This window comes from Emys orbicularis, chromosome 22, assembly GCF_028017835.1.
Source record: "Emys orbicularis isolate rEmyOrb1 chromosome 22, rEmyOrb1.hap1, whole genome shotgun sequence".
Classification (NCBI taxonomy): domain Eukaryota; kingdom Metazoa; phylum Chordata; order Testudines; family Emydidae; genus Emys; species Emys orbicularis.
The window spans coordinates 10586089-10609950 of record NC_088704.1 but is presented as its reverse complement, the minus strand read 5'-3'; the positions used below and the strand labels follow the sequence as shown (position 1 = coordinate 10609950).

Genomic DNA, 23862 nt, shown 5'->3' with positions numbered 1-23862 from the left:
CCCTCCTCCCCAGACCTGGGAGGGCTCAGCAGGGTGCTCATCTCCCCCTTCCAGACTGCAGGGGGGCTGCTGCAGGGACTCATCACCCACCTTGATCCCTTCCCAGGCTGGGAAGGGATCATCTCACGTCATTGCCAGACAGGCTCAAAAATCCCATAACTCGTGGAAAAATCACGAGAGCTGGCAACACTGTAGTTGTAGGGGCTGCAGACCAGCAGAGGCCATAGGCCCTCCAGGCACTGGGAGCCAGGGCTCAGTCCCGCTTTGGATGCCATCCTGCTGGCATGAGAGCTGTCAGCCGCCCAGGCACAGACACTATCTCTATATCCTGAGCTCCAAGCCCTCTGCCCCATCTGGCCTATTGATTTCATGTTGAACTTTCTGTTGTTGTTACAAGACTGGTTGGAGCCTTGTTTAGTTCTCATCCGTGAAACTCTTGCCCGTTCCCATCTCCTCCTTTCAGTTGACCCCTTTCCTGTCCAAGGACTGTACTGTCATTTATTGTTATGTGGTGTTTGCTTTACTGTCCTAGTTAAGGAATATCCTAGTGGTCATAGGGTGTTAGGCCTTCGTACACCCAGCCCTAGGTGGAGGCCCCAGTTGGTAGGAATGCAAGGCACATTGCTCCTAAAAGGGGTGAGGGGAAGCGCAGATGGACCTTGAGTAGGGAGGACCAAGGGACTCCACTATTCTGGGGGATCAGGGGTGTCCCAGGAATGGTCAGTCAGTTACTCTATCTATCTGACTTAATTAAGCTTCACAACACCCTTAGGTAGTAGGTACAGATGAGTAAACTGAGGCTAAAATTAAGTTACTTGTCCAAGGTCTCAGAGAGCAGAATGCTCTCAGTGCTTGCTAGAGCAGGAACATGCCAAAATATAAATGCTAGATGACGGTTAGGATGTCACTTGAGGACACACAGACAGACACACACATACCAAAATCAGACACTGTGTTTACTAGCAGCATTAAATCCTCTGTTCCACAATTATTTCTCTATCCCTGCACACACACACAGGCTTACTGAGAAGTGAAGAAAACACCATTAGTTTACTGCTGGAAAAAAACAGGAAAAATTATGCTTTACCCTGGGTCCTTAAATATTTTTGAAAGGGGACTTTATAGAAAGGAGGGAACTCCCTGCTCACCTCCCTCTGCCTGAATTCCCCTCCCCCTTCACTAAAGATAACTGTCTCGGGCATCTTCTAAAAATCCTATGCGGATTTTGTAACTTTAAACCTGGCCTGAGATCATAATTTTAGTGCTGGCCAAACAGAGTGCAGAGGGCGGGCCTGACTCTTTTTTTCAAGACCACCTTAGATAGCCTCCCACCCCTGAGTTAACAAAAAATGCTGACTCCATTCTCAGTTACTTTTCTTTAGCTATATAGTTATCACTCTGGGAAAACCTACCCCTCTAGCTACTGCAGTGAAAGGAATATTTGGAACCCCAAAGTTTTTCCACAGTGATTTCTGCTTGTGATTTCAACTTTCCCCCATGCTGTTTCTAAAATAATCAGAATTTGGAGTAGTTTGATCCCAGGATTGGAAACCTATCCTCTAACAGAACTACCAAAGATGTTTATTCAAACTCAACTCCTCATCTTCCTCCTAGGGAGCATGCCCTTCAGGGCATTTGCTGAAGAAGGTAAGAAGAATCCTATGATGAAATTATTTCCAATGATTTGTTGTAATTAACACAGATTGTGTGTTCTTATTCATTTGCAGCGGGACAGGTCTGTGTTGTTTATTAAGCCCTCCCTTTTGAATTCTTAAAGCCACTGTTGAGTGAGTGTCTAACATGAGAGAGACACGTCCAAGTTTTCAAACTGGTAAAGTTTATTGAGTGTTCAAAACCAGTTTTTGTGCATGTTGCCTTTTACACAGGAATGCAAGGCAGTGGGAACTATTATAAGCACTCAGTGAAAGCATTACATCAACAGCCCTTGAAAATGTCTCCAGTTTTACCATGTACTGTGTGCAAGAAGATACTGTCAGCAATGATTTCGTGTAACTGAAATTAAACAATGGAACCTTTGATACCAAAGTGATTTTTATTCAAAGAACAAATTATTTGCAAGCAGATTGCACTGTATAGTTTGGTGCATTGTAGCAATGGAGGACTTTCACACTCCTTCACTTTCAAAGGGGCTTTGCTAATGCTGACTTCACTATAAGCATGTTTGACTGTATTTCCATTTAAACAAGTATTGTGACAGTTCTTAAGGAAATTTATGAAATGGCAAAAATTATTAAGACAGGTTCTAAGCAAATGTAACTCGACTCTGAAATGTGCTCTGTGCCTGCTCAGGGGGAGTACATTTTGCAAACTATGTCTTTTGAATGTTAGGTATTAGAAGCATGAAATACTCTGCATTCTTAGAGTTCTTGGATTTTTTTATCCAGCTAAAATGTATAGGGGTAGATCTGATCCGCTTACACTAAATAGTACCTTTAGTCCATGATGAGTCACATTGAAACTGAGTAATGTGCTATTCAATATAAATCAAGATATCAGAATCTGGCCAATAGGCAATTAACATCAATGGGGTTGCAGTGGTGTAATATAGCGGGCTTTTGCCAACAGAATTCTGCATGACAGGATAAAATGTGTTAATCATGCCCAGAATTTTCAAAAGCAGAAAATTATTTTGCAAGCTTTTGCTTTTGGGAAGCTACTTAAGATATTGGACCAGATCCTCAGCTAAATCAGCACAGTTCTGTTGGAATCTGTGGAGCTATGTCAGCTGCAGACCTAGCCCACTGACTGTCACTGGAACTGCAGGTGCCCAGCACCTCCGAAAATCAGGCTCAAGGTGTCTTGAGTTGGGCTCCCAAACTTTACAGCCACCCAAAGTCAGTGGATACGTTTGAAAACGTTTGCCTATTCCATTTTGTGTTCCCCAAGATAAGCACATTTGGCTCAAATCCCCATTACCCTGCACCTCCTCGTATACATCGGTGCAAAGTGTCAAACAGTATTTTTCTGCTTTAGCATCATTTTACATTGGTTTTTGTACTTACTTTTCACCGGTATAAATGACTACCCAAGCAGCAGAGAAATGGTGAATCCGCCCAGCGCTGCTGTCCAATTTTAAATGCACCAGAATATCCAGCTGTGAAAAATGAAGCAGGCAGATATGTAATTGCTATCTGTAATTACTGTAACCAGTTTTGGGGATGTCAGAACTGCAGCTGAAAGAGGGCTTTTTTAGTTGTTTAAGAAAGGAAAAAACCCTTACTTTCCCTGAGCGCTGACGCAAGGAGTGTGGCTGCGACAGAGTGGGTGTTGTGCCCATCTCCACTGAATGAGTCACAACACTACAGTTCAAACTGTGTTAGCCATAAACATGTTTGAACACAGTTCTTGCTGGCAAAGTGCTAACATGGTTTTCCTGGGCAGCTTGGATAGAGCTGAACTCTGGTGACCTCTGTTAGAAGTTGGTTTACAGAACCGTGCTATAGACTGGGGAGCTCTTTAATAGTCTAATCTGTCGTCTATTTTGGGTTAAAATTTTTGAGACATACAATTCCATGTGGGTGCAGCACCAACATTGGTTGAATCTGTGTCTGGTGTAGTATAAACAAGACTCAGATGGGCATTTGTACCACTGTGTCATTTAACTTGTACCCATTAGTGATTATGGATAAACAAATCCCACAGGACTAATACAATTTCCTTGGCCAATAGAAACTAAGTTGATTTTTTTTGCACTGTGTTAGGCAGAGTTGTGTCTAAACATAATTATTCTGACCTAAATTATCTCAACCTCTGTGCCTGCAAAACTGGCAGGAGATTTTGTGGAAAGGGACTTTCCTTGTAAGATTTCTGGTACTTCTTGCTTCCGCTTACACTAGAAATAAACCTGGCATTATCTCTTAGTGGCATTTTGGCCTTTCCATTTCTGGACCTAGACAGAATCTGGAAGGGCAGGTTCGGTTTGAGTTTGGGACAAAGTTTTAGAAAGATTCTTATATGATCTTCCCCCAAACTACTTAGTGCCTCATATACCCAACCCAAGACCTCTTCTGCTCCTGGCAATATTCCCCTCCTATACTGGTATTCCATATGAACCACTCTACCATCGAAGCAGGTTGGCAGTATCAGCTACTTCCAAGTCTCTGAGTCTTAGCCAAACCCAGATGTGCACAAAGCATCTGGGGCACTTGTGAGCCAACAAGCCTTTAAAACATATGATTTAAAGACATCAGCCAGTGCAGATCGACCAATGGGGAACATCAGCAAAGGTACAAATAGTTTTGTGAGGAAAATCTGTGAATCCTATGGGAACAGCCAATACTACAGAAACATTCTCAGCCCATGGATGCTAGGGTGTGTCTGCATTTCAAGATGGAAGTGTAAATTCCAGCGTGAAGAGACATAAATGTGCTAGCTTGAGAGAGGGAAGCTGTGGCAGCGCAAGTGGCGGGAGGAGTTAGCTGCCCTGAGTACATACCTAGCATCTTGAACAGGTACATACTTGGCATGGCTAACCGCTCCCACTGCTCACACAGTGCAGCTACACTCTGCTTGCAGCGAGCTTGCGTGAGAATGTCAAGTGTAAACGTACTCTTAATCTACAACATGGCCCACAATGAACAAAGAGCTATGTGAACTTTTCCTTTGGCCTTTGTGTCTATCTTAGTATCAGGGGGGGAAATTCCCAAATCGGTTAAGAAATAGTCTTCCAGGGGATATCAGCCCTCATTGCAGAGAATGGACATTGTTTGCTTTGTTCTCCAATCAAGTTCTCCAAGTTAGTTAAAAGAAAATGAAAATTAAGTCCTTGAGTCTGTGTAACCTCACTGGTAAAGAAAATCTTCCCGTTTAAAGATCACAGCAGTTCTTTCATTTGCTGAAAGTGCATCGTGAAAGCTGGACACAAAGGCTAGATCCTGAGCTGGTGTAAAACAGCATAGCTCCACTGGATCCATGGACTTACACCAGCTGAGAATCTGGCCCTAATAATTTACCAGCAAAGATAAACCACTGGCTGGCACCACGGCTGTGTATCAGAGACAAAAAGTACAGTCACAGATCATTATAAACAATTACAGAAAGCGTAGGGCTTGTCTTCACTACCTGCCCGGATCGGCGGGTAGAAATCGATCTCTCGGGGATCGATTTATCGCGTCTCGTCAGGACGCGATAATCGATCCCTGAATCGACGCGTGTACTCCACCAGCCCAGGTAGGAGTAAGCGCCGTCAACGGGGGAGCCGCGGCGGTCGATTTGCCACCGTCCTCACAGCGGGGTAAGTTGGATCAGATACACCGAATTCAGCTACGCTATTCCCGTAGCTGAATTTGCGTATCTTAAATCGACCCCCCCCCCTTAGTGTAGACCTAGCCTAAGTCCAGAGCAAACAGGCTGCTGGACTCCACCTCAGCGTACTTCCTCCTCCAGACATTGTTTTAAGCAAGCCTGAAGCCACATCCTCATACACCACAGAAATCTCTCTCTCTCTCTCTCACACACACACACACACACACACACACACACACACACACACACAATTAATGCAGCAGCAGAGCTCTCACAACTGTTTGGGGCACAGCTTGGTACCCAGTGTTTCTCAATGAGATGAAGGGTTGGGAAGAAAGAGGTGGGGGGAAGGTCTCCCAAACAGGAAACAAATGAGAAAACCAGTAACAAACATTTACAATTTATTTCGAACACAATGCCTCAGACGTCTGGCCACAGGGCCTCAGAGGGGACAGCAGTAATGGAACCACACTCATGCTGGCATTGTTTTCTATTGCCTTATACTTTTTCATCTCACAAATACCCGGAGAAGCTTCCTGTTGCTAACAAACTCTGTAACATCCACCAGAAATTACATTTGAAAGACTTTCTGAGGGCAAAAGAGCCTATCTGCCACTTCTGTCCCACTTATACCGTCTTATGAGGACTTCAAAAGGCCTTGAGCTAACCCTCTGCAGGGGGTAGATGTCATGCTGAATGCTTTCCAGAAGGGCCTTCATAATTACAAAACCCATCCAGCTACTATGTGTCTACATGGGTGTGTCTTGCTGACTACCTGGAGAGGTACATCATGAATAGTAATAAATCTTTGTGAAAGCCAAATTCAAGTCCAAACAGTTTCAAATTTCTAGTGTTGAGCATATGTTCAGAGAAACCAATAAATATGGACATTAAGAGGCTGATTCAGCAAAGCACTTATGCATGTGCTTAAAATTAAGCATGTGTGTTTCAGTGCTTTGCTGAATCGGATATTTGGGAAGGACGCAGTTCCAGGAAAGACTTCTTTTATTGTGATACCAATGATTCTTCCTAGCCATTGTTTACTCATTTTTCATATTCTTTATTCTGCTTGAATTGTACATAGATTCAGCCTACCTTCTGCTATGAGATGAGCAGCGTGCTGCACGCATTGTACGAGAAGCTGACCCACCACTTGAGTTTGTACTGTTTGCTTATGTACTTGTCAAATTCGGATCCCTGGGACTATCTCAGCGCTGCACTCTGCACTCCCATAGTGCATGGATGAGTGCAGTGCGTTATTGTACTGTAGTTTCAGATGCCAGGCTGATACAAGACAGATTCACACCCAATCTGGAACTTGATATCTGCAGTCTTGGTGAACTGCTTAAGCCGCAGAAAGCTGTGTTTCCTGGCTCCTCTGGAGGCTGAGATATTCACAATCTACTAGGCCTGCAGATGGGGCAGCTATTGCAATTGTGGGACAGCAACAGTAGTGGCTTAGCTAAATGCTACAGTCATCAGGCATCAATAGATGCTAGGTCAGATGCTGCATTCATGGGACTGCAGTACTGAAGGTAGAGGATTTAATGGACCAACATGGAAGACTCAGGAGACAGCATAACTGAAGGTGTAAAGCCCAGATGACTCGAGAGGTCTTTTTCCAGCTCTAACTCTATAAGGAGTATATTGTAAAGAACTATCCTGCAATGGCAGGTGGTGAACTAGTCAACGCTATTGGTCTTTCTCCTGACATCTTTGGTTCTATGGCTGGTTTTCTGCTGCAAAATAAAAAAAGCTGTAATCTCTGAATAGTAAAGAGTCACTTTCCCTCCCTTGGCTTTGCCTCATATTCATGGCTACTGGTCATTTACATGACAACAGTTCTCCAGAACTCTAGTCATTTCCCCTTGCATCTGCCCCAGTTAGAATATTACTTAATTTTGCAGGCATCCTTTATATGAGCAAAGTTAAGTGCAGTATTGGAAAGCTCAGAGGATTTATTTAGAATCAGCTGTTTCTTTGCTAGCTGGCCGTGCAGGATCAGACTCAGAGATGGAAAAGTGCCAGCCTTTTTCCTCTGGCTAGACCAGTCAAGGCAACAGAAACCATCTGCTGCAGGGTGTGGCGGCCAGATACACCAGCCACAGGAAATGTTTCTGACAGTTCAGCAAAATGTTGTCATGCAGCATGAACCACATGGAGCGGCTGGACGACAAAGCACGTTGCAACATAAATCAGGCCCCAACTGGATCCCGAACTATGCACCAGGAGCTTGCTTTCAACAGGAAGATGCTTTCTTAGGTTCACAGTGTTCTCCCATTCACCTGCCTTCAGTGCCAAAAAAACCAGACCCCAAGTCCATATGTCAGGGCACGTATTGGGCACCAGCATCAGGCACTCCAGGGTTTAATTGACACAGACTGCCTCTTCCTAAATAACAAAAACAAAATCAGGGCAGCACCTTTCAAAATGTCACTGCACAGCCACATGTCATGCCATGATTTTCAGTTGCAAACTACCATAAGAAAAAAGAGCCAACAGCACTCTGAAAATAGCCACGCAATGCTTCCAAATAGTCCACTGTTGCCCCTCGCAGGATTTTACTCTGAGTTTCATGATATTTTATATTTTTGTTAAAGCCTGAGCTGCTGGAGTCATGTGTGTAAGTGAGAACTACAGCTTCATTTTTAAAAAGTCATTTCCTAGTTGCAGATTCAGAACTCAAACAATAAGGGGCAAAAGTGGGTCCATACCCAGGGATTTGAATCTCAGACTCATGGGGGTTAGATCTGTGCTAAGTAAAGGATATATAGGGATCACTTTGCTCACTACCAAATGGCAATCGTCTCTGGAGTAGAATGAATGAGCTGCATATTACACACATTAACACTCTGAACGCAATAGTTTACGGCAAGAAGTGAAGAACGCTGTCTCCAAAGGGGAATTTCAGCATGGAGAATGTAGTTACTCCAGGTGGAATTTGGTCTGGACACTTAGGTTAATACACCCATTGTTACAAACAATGCCATAGGGTCTTTAACAGCCATAGGTGCTCAGGAAGTCTCCCTTCCAAGTACTTACCTAATACTTCTTTTGAGGTTTGGATACAGTTAATCAAATTGAAAGTTCCATTTTTTCAGCATGAACTAAATCTGTGGTAGCATTCATAAACTGCATTGTCTGCAAAGTAGGCTACCACATAATATTTAATTATAACATGACAAGATGAAGAACTGGTGGTTTGGCTCCGATTGAAACAAGCACTCAGTTAGCCCATAATAGTGGGTATCTCATTGGCCTATATGAAGATTTCACCATGGCACCACTGGGGGTATTATTAGACACAAATAGATTTTCCTTGGTCTAACTTTCTGATCCCACATTATTGGTGGTGGCTTCTCTCAAACTTCCATCTTCGATGCCTCCCAGACTTAGCCCTCTGGTAAAGAACATTTTAAATAAGAAGTGACTTTGCTCCTAAAATCTGAGAATAAACCCTAAGCACCAAATTTGTCTGATGTCATAATGGAGATGACTAAGCCAGCAGAGAATTTGGCCCTACCGGAAGCATGATGAGCAGTAAGGACGACATTAGCCATATTGTAGAACAAATGCGGCACTAAATTTTCTAGTACAGCCCAGTTCTTAAACAGCTCCGTTAAGTGGAAAGGTGTTTCCTCTTCCTTAATAGCATAATTTTCATGCCACACAATGACATAGCCTAAGCTAAAAATGAATATGTACATTCATAAAACTTATTATATCTTGCAATAACCATTTTAATACAAGAAGCGACATGCCAGCGCTGCTCCTTTAAATTAAATGTACAAAGCGCTAAATAGAATTGCAAGGCCTAACTCTGGCTTTAGTTCTATGCACATAACAAAGAGCAGAAGCTGGCCCCAGACCTTTGGCAAAACTATCCAAGCAACATTTTGGAGAGTGGCATGGTGAATATAGTGCTTCCCATCTTGGAATCATGTACAGGTTTCTTTGCTGCTATATTTGGCTGAGAATGCCACAGTTGTATCCCGCAATATTTTTTCAAAAGAAATTTTTATTGACCATAACGTCTTTCCTTCCAGAAGCAAAAACCAGGGTAGTTTAGCTTCAGCAACATATGACTCAGCAACTAATGGGATAATCTGCCAGTTTTTCCACTTCCACCAGTTTCGTAAATAGGATTTTTCAGGAATCTAAAAGTTACAGTCTTTTGAATATTAACAAGAACTTTATGTGTGGAGTGAAGTTCAAGACCATGGAAGTTGTGAAGCAGGTGACCAGTTTGCATCCAGAGCTAAACCTAGAGGTTGTGAAATGCCACCAAAACCAAAATAAAAGAAACTGGTGAGTTTTGCATAGCTCTACTTGAAAATAATGTTCTTCAAAAGCTCCTATTTTCCCTCCACTTGTTCCTAATCAATCTTGTACTAGTTTGTATCCAATAGGTAGCAATTACTTTGGGGATGGAAAGAAGCCAGGTTTCCTCCAAGCTTAGGGTAGCATGTGTAGATGGCTGTCCCTTGGCTTTCATGAAAATCTATACACTGTGTGATGCAGTGTGGACAGCACCTCCCATTGTTTCCTGATGTGACGTATGGAAGCTTGATAGGACTTGACATGGTGAATGCACATGTTACTTTACATTACAACATAGAGTAGGTATAGAAGATATTCGTATATGGTGGATCAGTTCCCAGATACTAGAGGAGGAGGGGGGTTCCCACAGACAGCATTATTTCATAGGGCTTCAGTAATTTATATCAACCCTTTAACTTTACGAATATAGATTTGGGACATTACTCAAAATGGAGTAATTACATTAAAGATGGTGTAGATAGCAGTACTGCTGGCTGATATGTTAACTACCTCCAGTCTACTACCTCTGTAATGGGAAAGGCATGACATGCTATATATGAGACCATCCCTAAGAAATGTACAGTTATGATCAGCTTTTAATCCAAGCATGGTACTTTGGCAACACCTGAGTACAGCTGCTGCAAAATAGCGATATCAATGGAAATTGTGTGGGGAAGTCAGTGAAACACCGTCACCTGTCTAGTTCTTTGTAGGTACCAAGCCTTTACTTCTTCTGGTGAATAGAATACCATGTCCATTATAAGACAAAAATCTGCTTCTGGTATCTCCTACCAAAACTGACAGTGGGTTTCTGATCGGAAAAGGAACATTCATATAAACACATGCATTGACCTTAATCTGAAATCTCAGGGCTCTGCACCCGATACATCTACAGGTCCATATACAGACTCTATATAAGCAGGTGCAACTTGGATTGAAATCAAGGGAGTTGTACCCATTTCTGTTAGGTTTGAATTTGGCCCCCAGACTTTGAAACAACCCACCATACCTGGGTCAATCAGTGTTGGCATCTGAGGCACACTCACTGGTTCAATTACATTTAAAATTCAAGTTGCTTTGACCCTGACAAATGCTCTGTTTTTAAATCCTGAGAGTTCGTCACTAGGTAATGACTGCCGATTTCAATTAAGGAATGTGAATAAAGTAACTTGAATTCTAAGGTGCAGTGACCCACTGACTGTTTTCTGAGTGACCCAGGTAAATTGTTTGAAAGGAGTGTATTCTCCTTTATATATAGTTGGTCATACACAGTCTCGTGTTTTATTATGTCAGCATATGATGTGAATAAATCCATGCTACGCACACGCAAAAAACCTTTACACTACAGAATGCTTCTTTTCAGATTGTATATTCTGTACTTGGACAGAGAAAAAAACATTGAAAAGCCTCTTCAAATTTTTGTTAAGGTGGATTCTTTAACTGCTTTTACTAAATATTCCCATTACTCACAGGGAGTGAAACTCACCATATGAAGCGGGGCAGCCCAAAGTCTACTCACCATTTATATCCTACTTAAACCCTATTTTGAGGGCTGAGGTGGGGCACAGGCTGTGTGTTGGCTTTGCACACAGGGGTCTCATTCACTCAGGCTGCAGGGAAAGTCAAAAGGTGGTTTTGGTATCTTCTGTCTTCTAAAGCTTCTTTGTTTTTCTTGGAGATACCTGATAGACATGCTAACTGACAACTGTCATGCAACTCCTGCTCATTCTGTTGACCTACACAACAGGCCTACTTTGAAAGTAATCATAAGAGGCTTTTCCAGGAGGTTGTCACACCATGATAAACAGTGAGCCATGAGCTCATCTTTTCAGATGTGGGCCATGGGATGTCTAAGCATTTGAAATATTTTCAAAGCAATACTGAGCTTTCAAAGGCATTGTGTCTTGTTGTGGTGTGAGACGTTGCAACCCAATAGCAGTTGGGGGCTGTGAACTGGAATGCACCCCGTTAGAATTTGGCAATGCACAATGCACTGATTAATCCACATCTGCACCAATCGACAACTGAAATAACAATGACAAGAGATGAGGCAGTGGTAGGAGGGAGTCATGGTTCCAAAGGGGAATGTTTATGTTTACAAACTGCTCAGAAATAATAACAGAAACGTATGTCGAACTGAACTGCTGCTTTCTGCGGTGGTTCCCCCTAAAATCTGGATCAGCTTGGGTGAAATTTAAATCTGTACACACAGTCAGTAATGGACCAAGCCCATGCACTACTTAAGTCCCAATTAAGCCCCCTTTTGAAGACTTAAGGGATGAATGGGCTTTGTGCTGAACACTTGCATGGGGTGAATTTCACTCCCAGTGAAGACAGTTTCCCCCCAGATTTGTTCAAATAATATTTTAAACTTTGAAAAGCTTGAAGGTGAAATCAGAGTCACATTTTTTCCTCTCCTGTGTGTTCACATTGGTTTGTAATCAAAAGATTACTTGTTCGTCAGACTACACATGCTGGTTTATTACTGTAAGAGCACTTGCAAGCACTGGGCCTTCTACACTGCTTTTATTACTGGAGAGGTGCTCATAAATACTGGACTGCCCCAGTTACGTAAGTTTTCTCCAGTATGACTCTTGTGATAAAATCCTGGCCCCATAGTAGACAATGAAAAAATTCTCATTGACATCAGTGGGGCTGGGATTCCAGGCTTGGTCTTTGCTGACTCAGGGCTTGTCTTCACTACGGAGCTAAATCGGCACTGCTGCAATCGATACAGTGGCATCGATTTAGCGGGTCTAGTGAAGACACGCTCAATCAATGGGAGAGTGATGTCCCATCGATTTCTGTACTCCGTTGACATAGTGAAGTGAGGACCCCGCAGTAAGTAGATCTAAGCTACGTCGACTTGAGTTATGCTACTAACAACCACCAGTTGTGGTGTAGACCATGCCTCAGATGGAGTTCATTCCTTGTGTACAATAGTATACGTGTGGGAAATGCATTTAACTACATTGGTCACAGTGTATTGAGAATTAGGGTTGACAAACCTAACAGAGTATGAAGTTTTGTAAACCTCTGGTTTTTGGGGTCAGAGAACTAATGAGAGTTTACAAACCCTTTTCACTTGCAATTGAAACCCAAAAATGAATAATAGATTTTAAGGCCAGAAGAAACCATTAGATCATCTAATCTGATTCCCTTATAACACAGGCCACAGGATTTCACCCAACTTCCAATGTACTGAGCCTAATGTTTGATTATCTGCCAGAAAGGCATCTAGCCTGGATTTGAAGACATCAAGACACGGAGAATCCACCACTTCCCTTTGTTTGTAGTTTGTTTCAATGGTTAATCACATTCACTGTTATAAAATTATGTTTTATTTCTAATTTGAATTAATCTGTCTTCAGCTTTCAGGGATTGGTTCTTGTTCATAAGCCCTTTAGTACTTGATATTTTCTCTCCATAAAGGTACTTATATACCATGATCAAGTCACCTCTTTATCTAATCTAATCTAAGATAAAGAGATGGAGCTCTTTCAGGCTGCGCACTATATAAATAACTAATGCAAACATACAGACAAAGACAGATTTCCTACACTACCTTTGGCATACAAAATTGGATTATTTCACTGCCCCTTATGTCTCTCTTTGTGAAGCTCACTAATGCTCTACTTGTTCTGCTGCATTGTTTCCTTTCGGCGCCCATGGTATCAAGTAATTCTTAAGGGCTGAAAGCCGTTGCACTGCTAACAGAGTAATTAATTTCCTTGAATGGGGTTCTTGTTATGCATGTAGTGAACTTCTTTCACTTCCCATGTGGGGTTTTCCTCCATTCATTGGTTTTCTCCATCTGTGCTTATTCTATGACCAGTGTATAAGGGATGTTTTTTCAGTTGGGACTGGGATTATAACTTTAACTGATCCTCACAAGTTGCGTTGTTGAACTCTCAAGCAGATGTTTCTCGGTTTATACACAGTATATACAGCATCCTAATCCAAATATTGTAATGTAAAGGCATTACTTTGTAAACCCAAAGAGGGCGGAAGACAAAGTATTTTATTCTGTATCTGCATTTAGACTTTTTCTGTTCAGTAACTGGATTTTTCTTTTTAAATATTTGATGTTCGGTAGCCATTTCAGATCTGGAGAAATGCCTTTATTAAATACTTTATGGTTTAGATCTGCTCCGGGGAAACATTTAATATGTATCAGTATTTGCTCTTTTAGAACGTCTTCAAAAATAGAAGAGAAAAATAATCATCAAACACAATTTTTTAAAAATAATTTAGATAGAAAAAGGATTTTTACCGTATTTTCCGACACAAGAATGATATTATTAGATTATAAGATCACTGGGCCAGCTCTTTTCTTGTTATGTGAATACAATGCCTAGTAGGGATGTAAATACCGGGTAAAAAGTTAACTGTTTAAGCGATTAAAAATATTTCGTTTAAATGGTTAACTGATCCGGCGCGGCTGGGGCGGCTCCAGTCGGGCGGTGTGGGTAGGGCCGCTCCGGCTGGGCGGCAGTGCTCCGGCCACTCTGGCCAGGCAGCGTGGCTGGGGCCACTGGGGTCAGCGGGCCAGCCAGCGCGGGGCTGCTGGGGTCGGCCGGCCGACGGGTTAACGGTTAAGGCGAGTTAACCAGTAAGACTAATGCTTACCAGTTAACCGGTTAACATTTTACATCCCTAGTGCCTAGTGCAATGGAGCCCTGATCTTTGATTGGTTGAGGTGCTACCACAATACAAATAATAATATACACTACTCCTTAATACCCTGGCTCACCAGAAACGAGTAGTAAGCAATCCTTCATTCATTAACAGCAAATAGATCTCAGGAGGTAAATAATACTTCCATTTAGAATAAAGAGATAAGTAAGGAGATGGATAATGGGCTATACAGTCTTTCATATGTAAGATGCAAGTTCAAATTCACCCTGGTAGTGACTGAAAGCTGTTACCCTTGATGGCTGACTGGGGTCTGTGTGAAATTGCTTCAGTGCTCTTGAGCCACTTCCCAGTGGACATCATGGAAAACTACTGCAATTCATGCACATATGAACTGTCTGAGCAGAGAGACCAATCAGGACTGAAGTAGTCCATCTTTCAGATCCAATTTTTCAGAAGTGACTAGTGATTTTAGTTGCCTCAAATTTTAGGTGTGCAAAATGAAACATCTGAAAGGGGCCTGATTTGCAGCAGATGGGTCCTCTGCACTTTCTGAAAATCAAGGCCTTTAAATTGTCTCTCTAGAGGAAGTTTGCATGGCTGCTTCCCTGCTGTTCTTGTTCTGGACATTTATATAGGAATTTAGGTCAAAGTGTTCCAAACTGAGTGTCTAACAGTAGGGTCCTAAATCCATATTCAGGCACCTAAATAGAATCTGTGGGCCTATATTTAGGCTCCTAAATCTATATTTGGGCTTCTAAACAGAAACTTCTATATGTGCCTAAATATGGACTTAGAAACCTAACTTTAGATTCTCACATTTCAAAATCTTGGAATAAATCCTCATGGCTGTCAAGGCACTATACATTCATATACAATGTAATAAAGAAAAAATAGTGTGTACATTAAATCAACTGTTCTATAAAACCATTTCATGGGAGAGAGAGAATAAAGCAATAACCCCCTTATGTCAGGCACACAAGACATGAGGCTGCTATTAAAATAATCCAATAATAATTGGGGCAAATAATTTCCCCCTAAATAAAATATTAAAACTACGTGGTAAGCCCTGTGAATAGCTTCCCTCTTTGCTCACATGCAAAGCACTGCAAATATATCACTTGCCACTTTGTAAATCACACTGGGACATGAAAGGTACTGAATAAAACAATTCTATTCATTAAACATATTGCAGGAATACTGTGGAATAGAAACTACCCAATGAGGGAAGCAAAAAATCAGATACTGATTGTTCAGAATACTCTGATTATTAACAGGGATGGTTTTCAGATTTTTGAGCCTCTTGGTCAGGTTAATTTGGGGTGAACCAATTCTCTGTATTTTCCTCTGCCACAATCCCTTTCTTTTTTCATGCCCTCTCCAGTCAATGCACTTATCCAACATCAGTCCTATGTCAAATCTGGGCCTGTCACACAAGCTGGTGTACAGGGTATACACCGTACCTGTGGTGTTCCATAAGCACCTCTTTTGATTAAACTACATATGTCTTGGTAAGAAAAAACTAAGGCCAACTGTTCCAAAACTTGCATTTTTCCAGTATGGCACCAACATCCATACTTAGGTCCCACTGATTTCAATGGGACTCCTCGTGTGCTTAAAGATACATAAATGCTTAAGTGCTTTCCTGGATCAGGGCGTTGGTACCTCAGTAGGTAGCGTGGTTTTCAGAGATGTGAGTACCAACAGCTCCCATTGAATTCAAGCCTTAAAACTTTGTACATTTGAAGCTTTGACACTGCCTACCCTTCCAAAAATCATTAGAAATAAATGATGAGTACTATGGGAAAAACTAGAGTTACAAAGACATTACTAACGTTGGGGGCTCAGAATTTCACCTATTTTTTCTCTTTGATCTCTACCATTTTGCATCAGAAAGGCCTGAAACTCTGAATATTGCTGGTATTCGAAGCCTTGAGCTGAGAGTTTCAAGAGGAGATGGGGATGCTCAGCATCTTATAGGCCTGGACCATTATTTTGCTTTCTGTACAAAATCAGATGTTAAGTTGATTTGAAGTCTATACGGTGACAAATAGATAAATTGTTTGAATATCATCGCTACGGCGATCCATTGCGGTTTAGTGAACTAGTCAGGACAACTGTCTTAATTAAATTATTTCTTGATAGAGACATTTCTAATAAATGCACTGCAGCCCAGACTGGGGGAATATATATACAGTGCAGTATGTATTCAAGGAAAGAAGAACTGGATATGGAAATCAGTGAGTAATTTATAGATCATTCCACAGCACTTGAAGAAATTTTGTGTAGAAACCAGATGCACATTGAGCCCCTCCATCAAGTGTTTAATAATGCCAGTCGTGGTAACAGGCAAACCCAGTCTAATTTAGAATTAAACTATATCTGATTTAACTTGCTTCTAGGGACTTGTCTTTGTATTGTCCTTAGTGGGGAAGTGCAAAACCTTCCCAAACACATGCCTTTGAGAGTCCTCTTCACAGTTCAGTGCTCTATCAGATGAATTCCAATGGCACAACCGAGCAGCTGTTCATTGTTACTTTAAGTCAATCACAGGTGAGTATTGTTTTGGCATCCAGGGACCTCTCTAAAAAGCAAAATCCTACTTCTCATCACGAGTTCTGTTTACAGTACCTGGTGGACTCAGCACCTCTGGCCAAAACTATTTAAACATTGTAAATAAAGGACAGCTGATTTCTTGGCCAGGATGCTCAATACAAACCAAAGACTTAGGCCACAACGTTAAACCAAAGTATATTGCTAATATACATGTGTATATTAGCAATATACCGATAGGTAGATATGGCAGTGGAGGTAAACTATCTCATGTTGAATATACTTAATTTGGAGAATGTTCAATTTAGCCATAATAAGTGACCATCAACTGAATCCCTAACTCATTTTCTGTGTTTCCCTTAGCAAGCACAGTTGCACTGGAAGATGAAACAGTATCCATCGATTTCAAAGACAGAAATGACTCAGAGGTTGAAGAAAGGCCAACTCTGGTGGGTGTCTCTTGAACTGAGGATCTTCAGACCTAGCTGGCACTGTATTCCTTGTCTTCTTGCTTTGTCTTTTGAGCAGTCAGATTTTGAGCTTGTGGCTTTATGGCAATAAGTGATGATTTGTTCCAAAAATAAAGGGTGGCCAAATACCAGTTTTTTGCTTTGCAAAACTTTGGGTGGCAGGAGATGAAGCTGAAAATAATTATAACATTTGCTGAATTTCACAGAATATTCAGGGCTTGCTATGCACTGTCTTATACCAGTTCTGCCCTGGTGTGCCTCCGTTGGCTTCGGTGGAGCTGCCCTGATGTTGAACTGATGTAACACAATGGACAAACAAATGTGTAAATTTCTACGACACTGGGTAAAACTCCCCTTTCCCTGCCTCTGCATTGACAATGTTTTGCTGTTAGTGATTGCTGTGGCAAGCAGTTCTAACTTTCAGTTGCATCAACTGTTGTTCCTTTACAGTAAAGTTGAATTAGTGACAATGAACAAAAACCCAATGATCTAATTTTTCCCTTTAGAAACTGATGAACTGGCATATTGTCCTCGATACTGGAAATACTTCCCCACAGCTGCGTTCCTAAAAGCTGGCCTTCATGGTGGTCATAGCTTATTATTGATCAGTAATTCAGCATGTGTTTTTCACACTGCAAATCCAGACAGTCAAATATAGACTTATATTATTATTATGAAAACTTCTAAAACACACGACAGCCAAACAGGGCTGCTTCTTTTCTGTCTTTGTTTCACACACTTTTCTTTTTTGTGAAACGTAGGGCTTGATTCTCAACTGATCTTGAGCTGGGGATAAAAGGTACCTGGTTGTGGCTCCCTGATCATGTGGCTGCTTCTGACCCAGTCCTGGGGTAGATTTGAGCAGCCTAGGGATTGCTGGACTGCAGCATGGTCACACTTCATCCCCATCAAGCCATAGACAGGAGGATCTGCAGGCATAGGAGACTGCTATGCTTTCTATATGCCCACAGGGGACTCCCTCAAACTAGGACAATAGGATACCTTTTCAGTCCCTCTTTGCTGCAGGAGTAGAACAAAAAGAGCAGAGCTGACCTCAGAATCCAGACATTGGACTTTATGCAGGCGAGGAAATTAAAGTTCTGCCTTTATATATAAATGTTAAAGAGATTGGGTCTTACCTTGTCTTTCTCTTTCTCTTTTTACATTCACTCCTCCCAGTTGCCTACCAGACTGCACACCATAAGAGACCTGCTCCCCTTAGAAGAGCTAATAACCACAGAAAGTATGGTCGCTGATAATGAAGACAGTGAGAACTCTACTGATCCGGATGTTGTTGAAAATTCTGAAGGTAGAAGCCTTTACTTGTGATTTTTAGTTTTACTAGAGTGTAAGTTATGTTCACTGAGGTTCATGAACCTGTCAAAGCCAAGCTGGGCCCATTCATGGCTTTGCACTGAAACCCCATGAATTCTAGTGCTTGCAACTGAGCTTTGCTTTGGCACATGAGGTTTGTTTCAAAATGGAAAGTCAAAGTGGAACTGGGATGGCATTTGGCTAGCCGCAATGTGAAATAGTTCCACAGATCCCTGCAAAGCAAATTTCATACAGTTGTCTGGAACAGCCTGGCCTTGGGCTCTGCTTTCCTAAGTACCTGCAACCCTCCCCCTCCCAAACGGCTGTTACTCACACAAGCAGTTATTGGAGATGTCGCTGCCCCAGGTCACTCACTGTTCTACCTGGACATTGGAACTGGCTCTATCTGTTGATAAATAAGAAGACATTTAGGCCTGGTCTACACTAACCCCCAAATTCGAACTAAGGTACGCAACTTCAGCTACGTGAATAACGTAGCTGAAGTCGACATACCTTAGTTCGAACTTACCGCGGTTCAGACGCGGTCCACACGCGGCAGGCAGGCTCCCCGTCGACTCCGCGGTACTCCTCTCGCCGAGCTGGAGTACCGCAGTCGACGGCGAGCGCTTCCGGGATCGATTTAGCGCGTCCAGACCAGACGCGATAAATCGAACACGGAAGTTCGATTGCCAGCTGTCGAACTACCGCGGTAGTGTAGACCTGGCCTAAGTTAATTACAGTCCTCAGACAAAATTTCAGTCTTTTGTTGCTGGTTTCTTTCTCTGCTTTTCTATGCTGCAGCAGTTGCATATCCCTGGATAGAAGATCAAACACATTTGTTTAAAAATGTATGTTCTTCTGTCTCCTTACCTGATTCTTTGTCTCTGCTGCCAGTCTGGGCATCTCTTGACTTTGTTCATTATTAAATAACAGAAGCAATGGTAACCAACTCTGAATTTTACAGGGGGAGTTTCAGACTCACTTTCTAAATTATGTGTGGGTGATTTGAGATCACTTTCCTCTAGGAAAGAAAGCAGCAATTGTGTTTCATCTACTGGTTGCTACTCAAGTAAGGAGTTAATAACACTGGCTAGAGAAAGAGATTGTACAGCCTCTGTACAAACTTCCCACACACAAGCTTTGACAATGCATTGCAGTTCCAATCTGCAACACACTTGTTAGTTTAGGCTTGGTTCTTTATTAAGTAGAGACTGTCACTCATGCCAAATTGTAGCAGATTATGGGGTGGATGCAGGCCAGTGACTACTTGGAATTAGTATGTGGTGACCAAATTATCTGGCCCCAAGTTTCTGGAGTTCAAAGGTGTATGCATTAGTTAAGCCAATGCAATATCAAGTTCCTACCATTTTATTTATATACAGAGCCACTTTTTTAATTATCGAAAGAAGGAAAAAATTTGGTATCAGTCAAGTAAGTACAAGACAGTATATACAAAGAATTTCTATTATTTAGGTCAGAACACCTTTTGTACTAAAAATCTTCCAGTCTTCAAATTAAAATCTACTTAACATTAATGAATACACAACACCCCATTGCAAGGGAGCTAGTATTATTTTCATTTTACAGATGGGGAAACTGAGGCATAGAGAAAAGTGACTTGCTCAAGGTCATGCAGGACATCAGTGGCAGAACCAGGAATAGAACCTAGATTACCTGCGTCCCCAGCCAGTGCCTTAACCACAAACCATTCTGCCTCATAACAGCTGCAAGCCCTTTATAGGCAATCTCACCAGTCACCTAAAACAGAGAACCCTTCCCTAAATTAGTGCTGTTCAGAATTTAATACCCAAAGAATTGTTTTTTCATCAGGTGCAGCCTGAGACCCACCAATTAACTGCAGCATGATACCCTGAAACTGCATGGGCTTTGAACAGTCACAAAAGAGTTATCACTGATCTACCCTATTTTTATTGGTACCTTTCATGTTAAAACTAAGAGGAATGAGTAAATACTCAGGAATTGTGAGAAGGAAAAGTGTGTGCATTATTATAAGCATTTTTAAGTGCCATAAAATATTATGGGTGTGCTGAGCTGTCCTAGCCATCAGTGCCCAGTTTGTGCCAAAGAGCAAAAATACCTTCCCAGTGTCTTACTTTTTCTGTCAAAACACAAACAAAGCCGTCCTAAAAATGACACATTTTCCTTAAAACATTGGCATTGTGTCATAAAGCATCCTACTGCTGCACTGTCAGATTGCAAGCCAATAACACACTGTGCAGTACAAACTCGGGGGGGGGGGTAGTTGGCCCCATGGAGTGCAGATACTGTAACAGATATGTTCAGGTCAGACAAGCTCATGGCATCCAAAACAAACTTGCCTTCCTGTCCGGTTAGGCATAAATCTAGAGCAGAATCAAAAACAAATAATGAAAGATTAATGTCTCTGGGCTCAAGCCTCAAACAAATCAGTCCAAGTTTGACTAGCCCACTTAAGGATCCAATGTAGGAAATAAAATGATATACCAAAGAAACTACACTAGTTTTAATATCTGGGACACTGATCACTTCCCTGCCTGTTTGTTGTCCTGATTTTAACCAGGCAGGTGTCACTCTGCAGTTAGGTTAGCTAAGATATTGCTATTATTTATTATACAAAAAATTGTGTTAAAAGAACATTAAGGCTGCAAAGTCAAGCACTCAAAAGTTAGGAAACGCCAGAGTTAAGATGATCTGTGAAATCTAATTTACAGTGGTTTTACACCAGTGTAGCTCTATTGATCTCAATGGTGTTGATCCTGATTCACACCAGTTCAAGATCTCTTTAGTCGGTTTGTCTTTGGGCTGGCCTACACTGACAAGTTAGGTCGACCCGGGGTGAAAAATCCACACCCCTGAGCAACGTAGTTAAACTGACCTAACCCCGGTGTAGACATGGAAGAATTCTTCTGTCAACCTAGTTACCACCTCTGGGGGAGGTGGATTAACTGTAGTGACAGGAGAAATCCCTCCTGTCACTCTAGGGCAGCGGTTCACAATCCACGGCCCATTTAGCACACAGCTGCAGCCCAGGTCAGATGTGTGCTACAGGCTGCAGGCTCCGGGCTCCCGGCTGCCCTGCTGTGCGGCGGGCTCCGGGCTGCTGGCTCCCAGCTGCAGGGCAGGCTCTGGGCTGCCAGCTCCTGACTGCCGCATGGACCCGCATGGCAGGGCTCGGGGTCCAGGCAGCCGGCTGCTACCTGGCCCCATGCAACGGGGTCCTAGCGGGATCCGGGGTCCGGGCAGCTGGCTGCCACCCAGCCCCATGCAATGGGGTCCCGGCGGGATCCGGGGTCTGGGCAGCCGGCTGCCACCCGGCCCCACCCAGCAGGGTCTGGGGTCGGGGTCCTGGCTGCCCCCTGACCCCGCACAGTGGGGGGTCGGGGTCCCCACGCAGCAGGATCCGGGTCCCTGCCCCTCACCTAGCTCTCCGCTCCTGGCCCCACTCTTTGGCGGGATCTCTGGGCGGAGGGTGCTGAGCATAGGGGTTTGTGGGGGGTGTTAGGTGGGGGGCACTGTGGTTCTCAACCTGCGGCCCACAATGATAAATAGGTTGAGAACCGCTGCTGTAGGGAGTATCTACACTGAAGCGCTACAGCTGCAGCTGTGCTGCTGTCGCATTTTACGTGTCGACACAGCCTTTATTTCAGCTGTGAGGCTCAGTCTCTTCACAACTCCTTTTACTCTACACTCTCTGTGTGCTCTCTATTTACACTCACTCCCCAATTAACACCCTATTAAACTGCACACCTGTAGTGGTTTCATTCTCAGACCCGTTGGGCTGTAGTTTTTATAACCTCCCCTACAGTGTGACATCATGGTATGAAGACATAACAGTTACCGTATTAAAAAGTTATTTTGGTTCTTTCTTTCCAGACGAAGTGGGTGGCGAGCCAGGGACTACAGACGAGAAAGGTAAGTAACAAAATTGGTTATAAAAGGAGTAGATGCACTTAAATCCCACATGATATATGGCTATGAACTTTTAAAGGCTTTAAAGGGCCTGTCTCAAAGCCCATTGAAGTAAACGGACAAACTCTCTTTGACTCCAACAGGCCCAAAGAAAGTGAGCAAGGAAACTGCTAAACCTAAATGACATATTTTCATGACATGCATCCAACGAAGTGGGCATTCACCCACGAAAGCTTATGCTCCAATACATCTGTTAGTCTTAAAGGTGCCACAGGACTCTCTGATATTTTCAAGTGGTTTGCAGTATTGTTGTAGCCGTGTTAGTCCCAAGGTACGAGATAGACAAGGTGGGTGAGGCAAAATCTTTTATTGGACCAACATCTGATGGTGAAAGAGACAAGCTTTTGAGCTATACAGAGCTGAGGAAGAACTCTGTGTAAGCTCAAAACCTTGTGTCACCGACCAGTGCTTAATAGGCAATTTTTTTTTACTTTCATAACTGATGCGGCAAGCCTGGAAGTGCCGGGGCTCTGAACTGCCAAGCGTAGAGGTGCCGGGGCTTAGCCCGGCACAAATTAAGCATTATCACCAACAGAGTTTGTTCCAGTCAGACCTGTCATGTCTCTCTAAACCTAAATGACATATTTACAGTTCACAGGATTCAGGGAAGATTCCCATGGAATCGAATGTGACAAAAATAATTCCATTTTACTACAAAGTATTAGGACCTCTTACTATCCAGCCCCATAGTTATACATGGATTACGTGGAAAACATGCTAACATCCTATACATTTCCCCACTCAGATGGCCTGGCAACAGTTGCACTGGTTGGAATCATCGTTGGAATCATAATAGCAGTGGGAATCGTTACTGGAATCATCATTGCCGTCGTGAGGAAAATGTCGGGCAGGTACTCGTAAGTAGATTACTAGGCAGGCTTTATGGCTAGAGGCTGCTATATCTCCAGGTTCAGTGACGGACACACTTCAAAAGGAGTTTGATTCAAGATCCAATGTAGTCTTTCCATTGACTTCAAAGGGTGGGGGATCAAGCCCAAGGTCTGGATACATTCCAGATAAGCAGCCAAACATTCAAGCAGTTTATCTGAACCCCAGGAGAGACTGGAAAGCTCACAGGAACGGGCCCTAATATTTCTAGCAAGTCTACTTTTGGACATAGTGAAACATAGTTTGGGACTGCCCTTTATCGTGGCATTTGGTGCTTTTCATTCCAGTTGTGGCTGGAAAACAGAAGTGAAGGGGGAAGAAGGGAAAGAAATATCTAAGCTTTAAAAAAGTCTGATCAACATCCACTTCCAGATATAAAAGCATAGAACCACAGGGCTAGAAGGGACCACAAGGGCTATCTAGTTTAGCCTCCTGCCAAGATGCAGGA

General features: G+C 42.7%; 1 protein-coding gene across 1 annotated transcript; it reads left to right on the top strand.

The window, feature by feature from the left end:
* The first annotated feature begins 1577 nt into the window (after window positions 1–1577).
* PDPN (podoplanin) lies at window positions 1578–23387 on the top strand. Its single transcript, XM_065421178.1, has 5 exons — window positions 1578–1647; window positions 17137–17222; window positions 18423–18552; window positions 22431–22469; window positions 23272–23387. Exons 1-5 carry the CDS (start codon window positions 1578–1580, stop codon window positions 23385–23387), a joined length of 441 nt encoding a protein of 146 aa, XP_065277250.1.
* The last annotated feature ends 475 nt before the right edge of the window (window positions 23388–23862 follow it).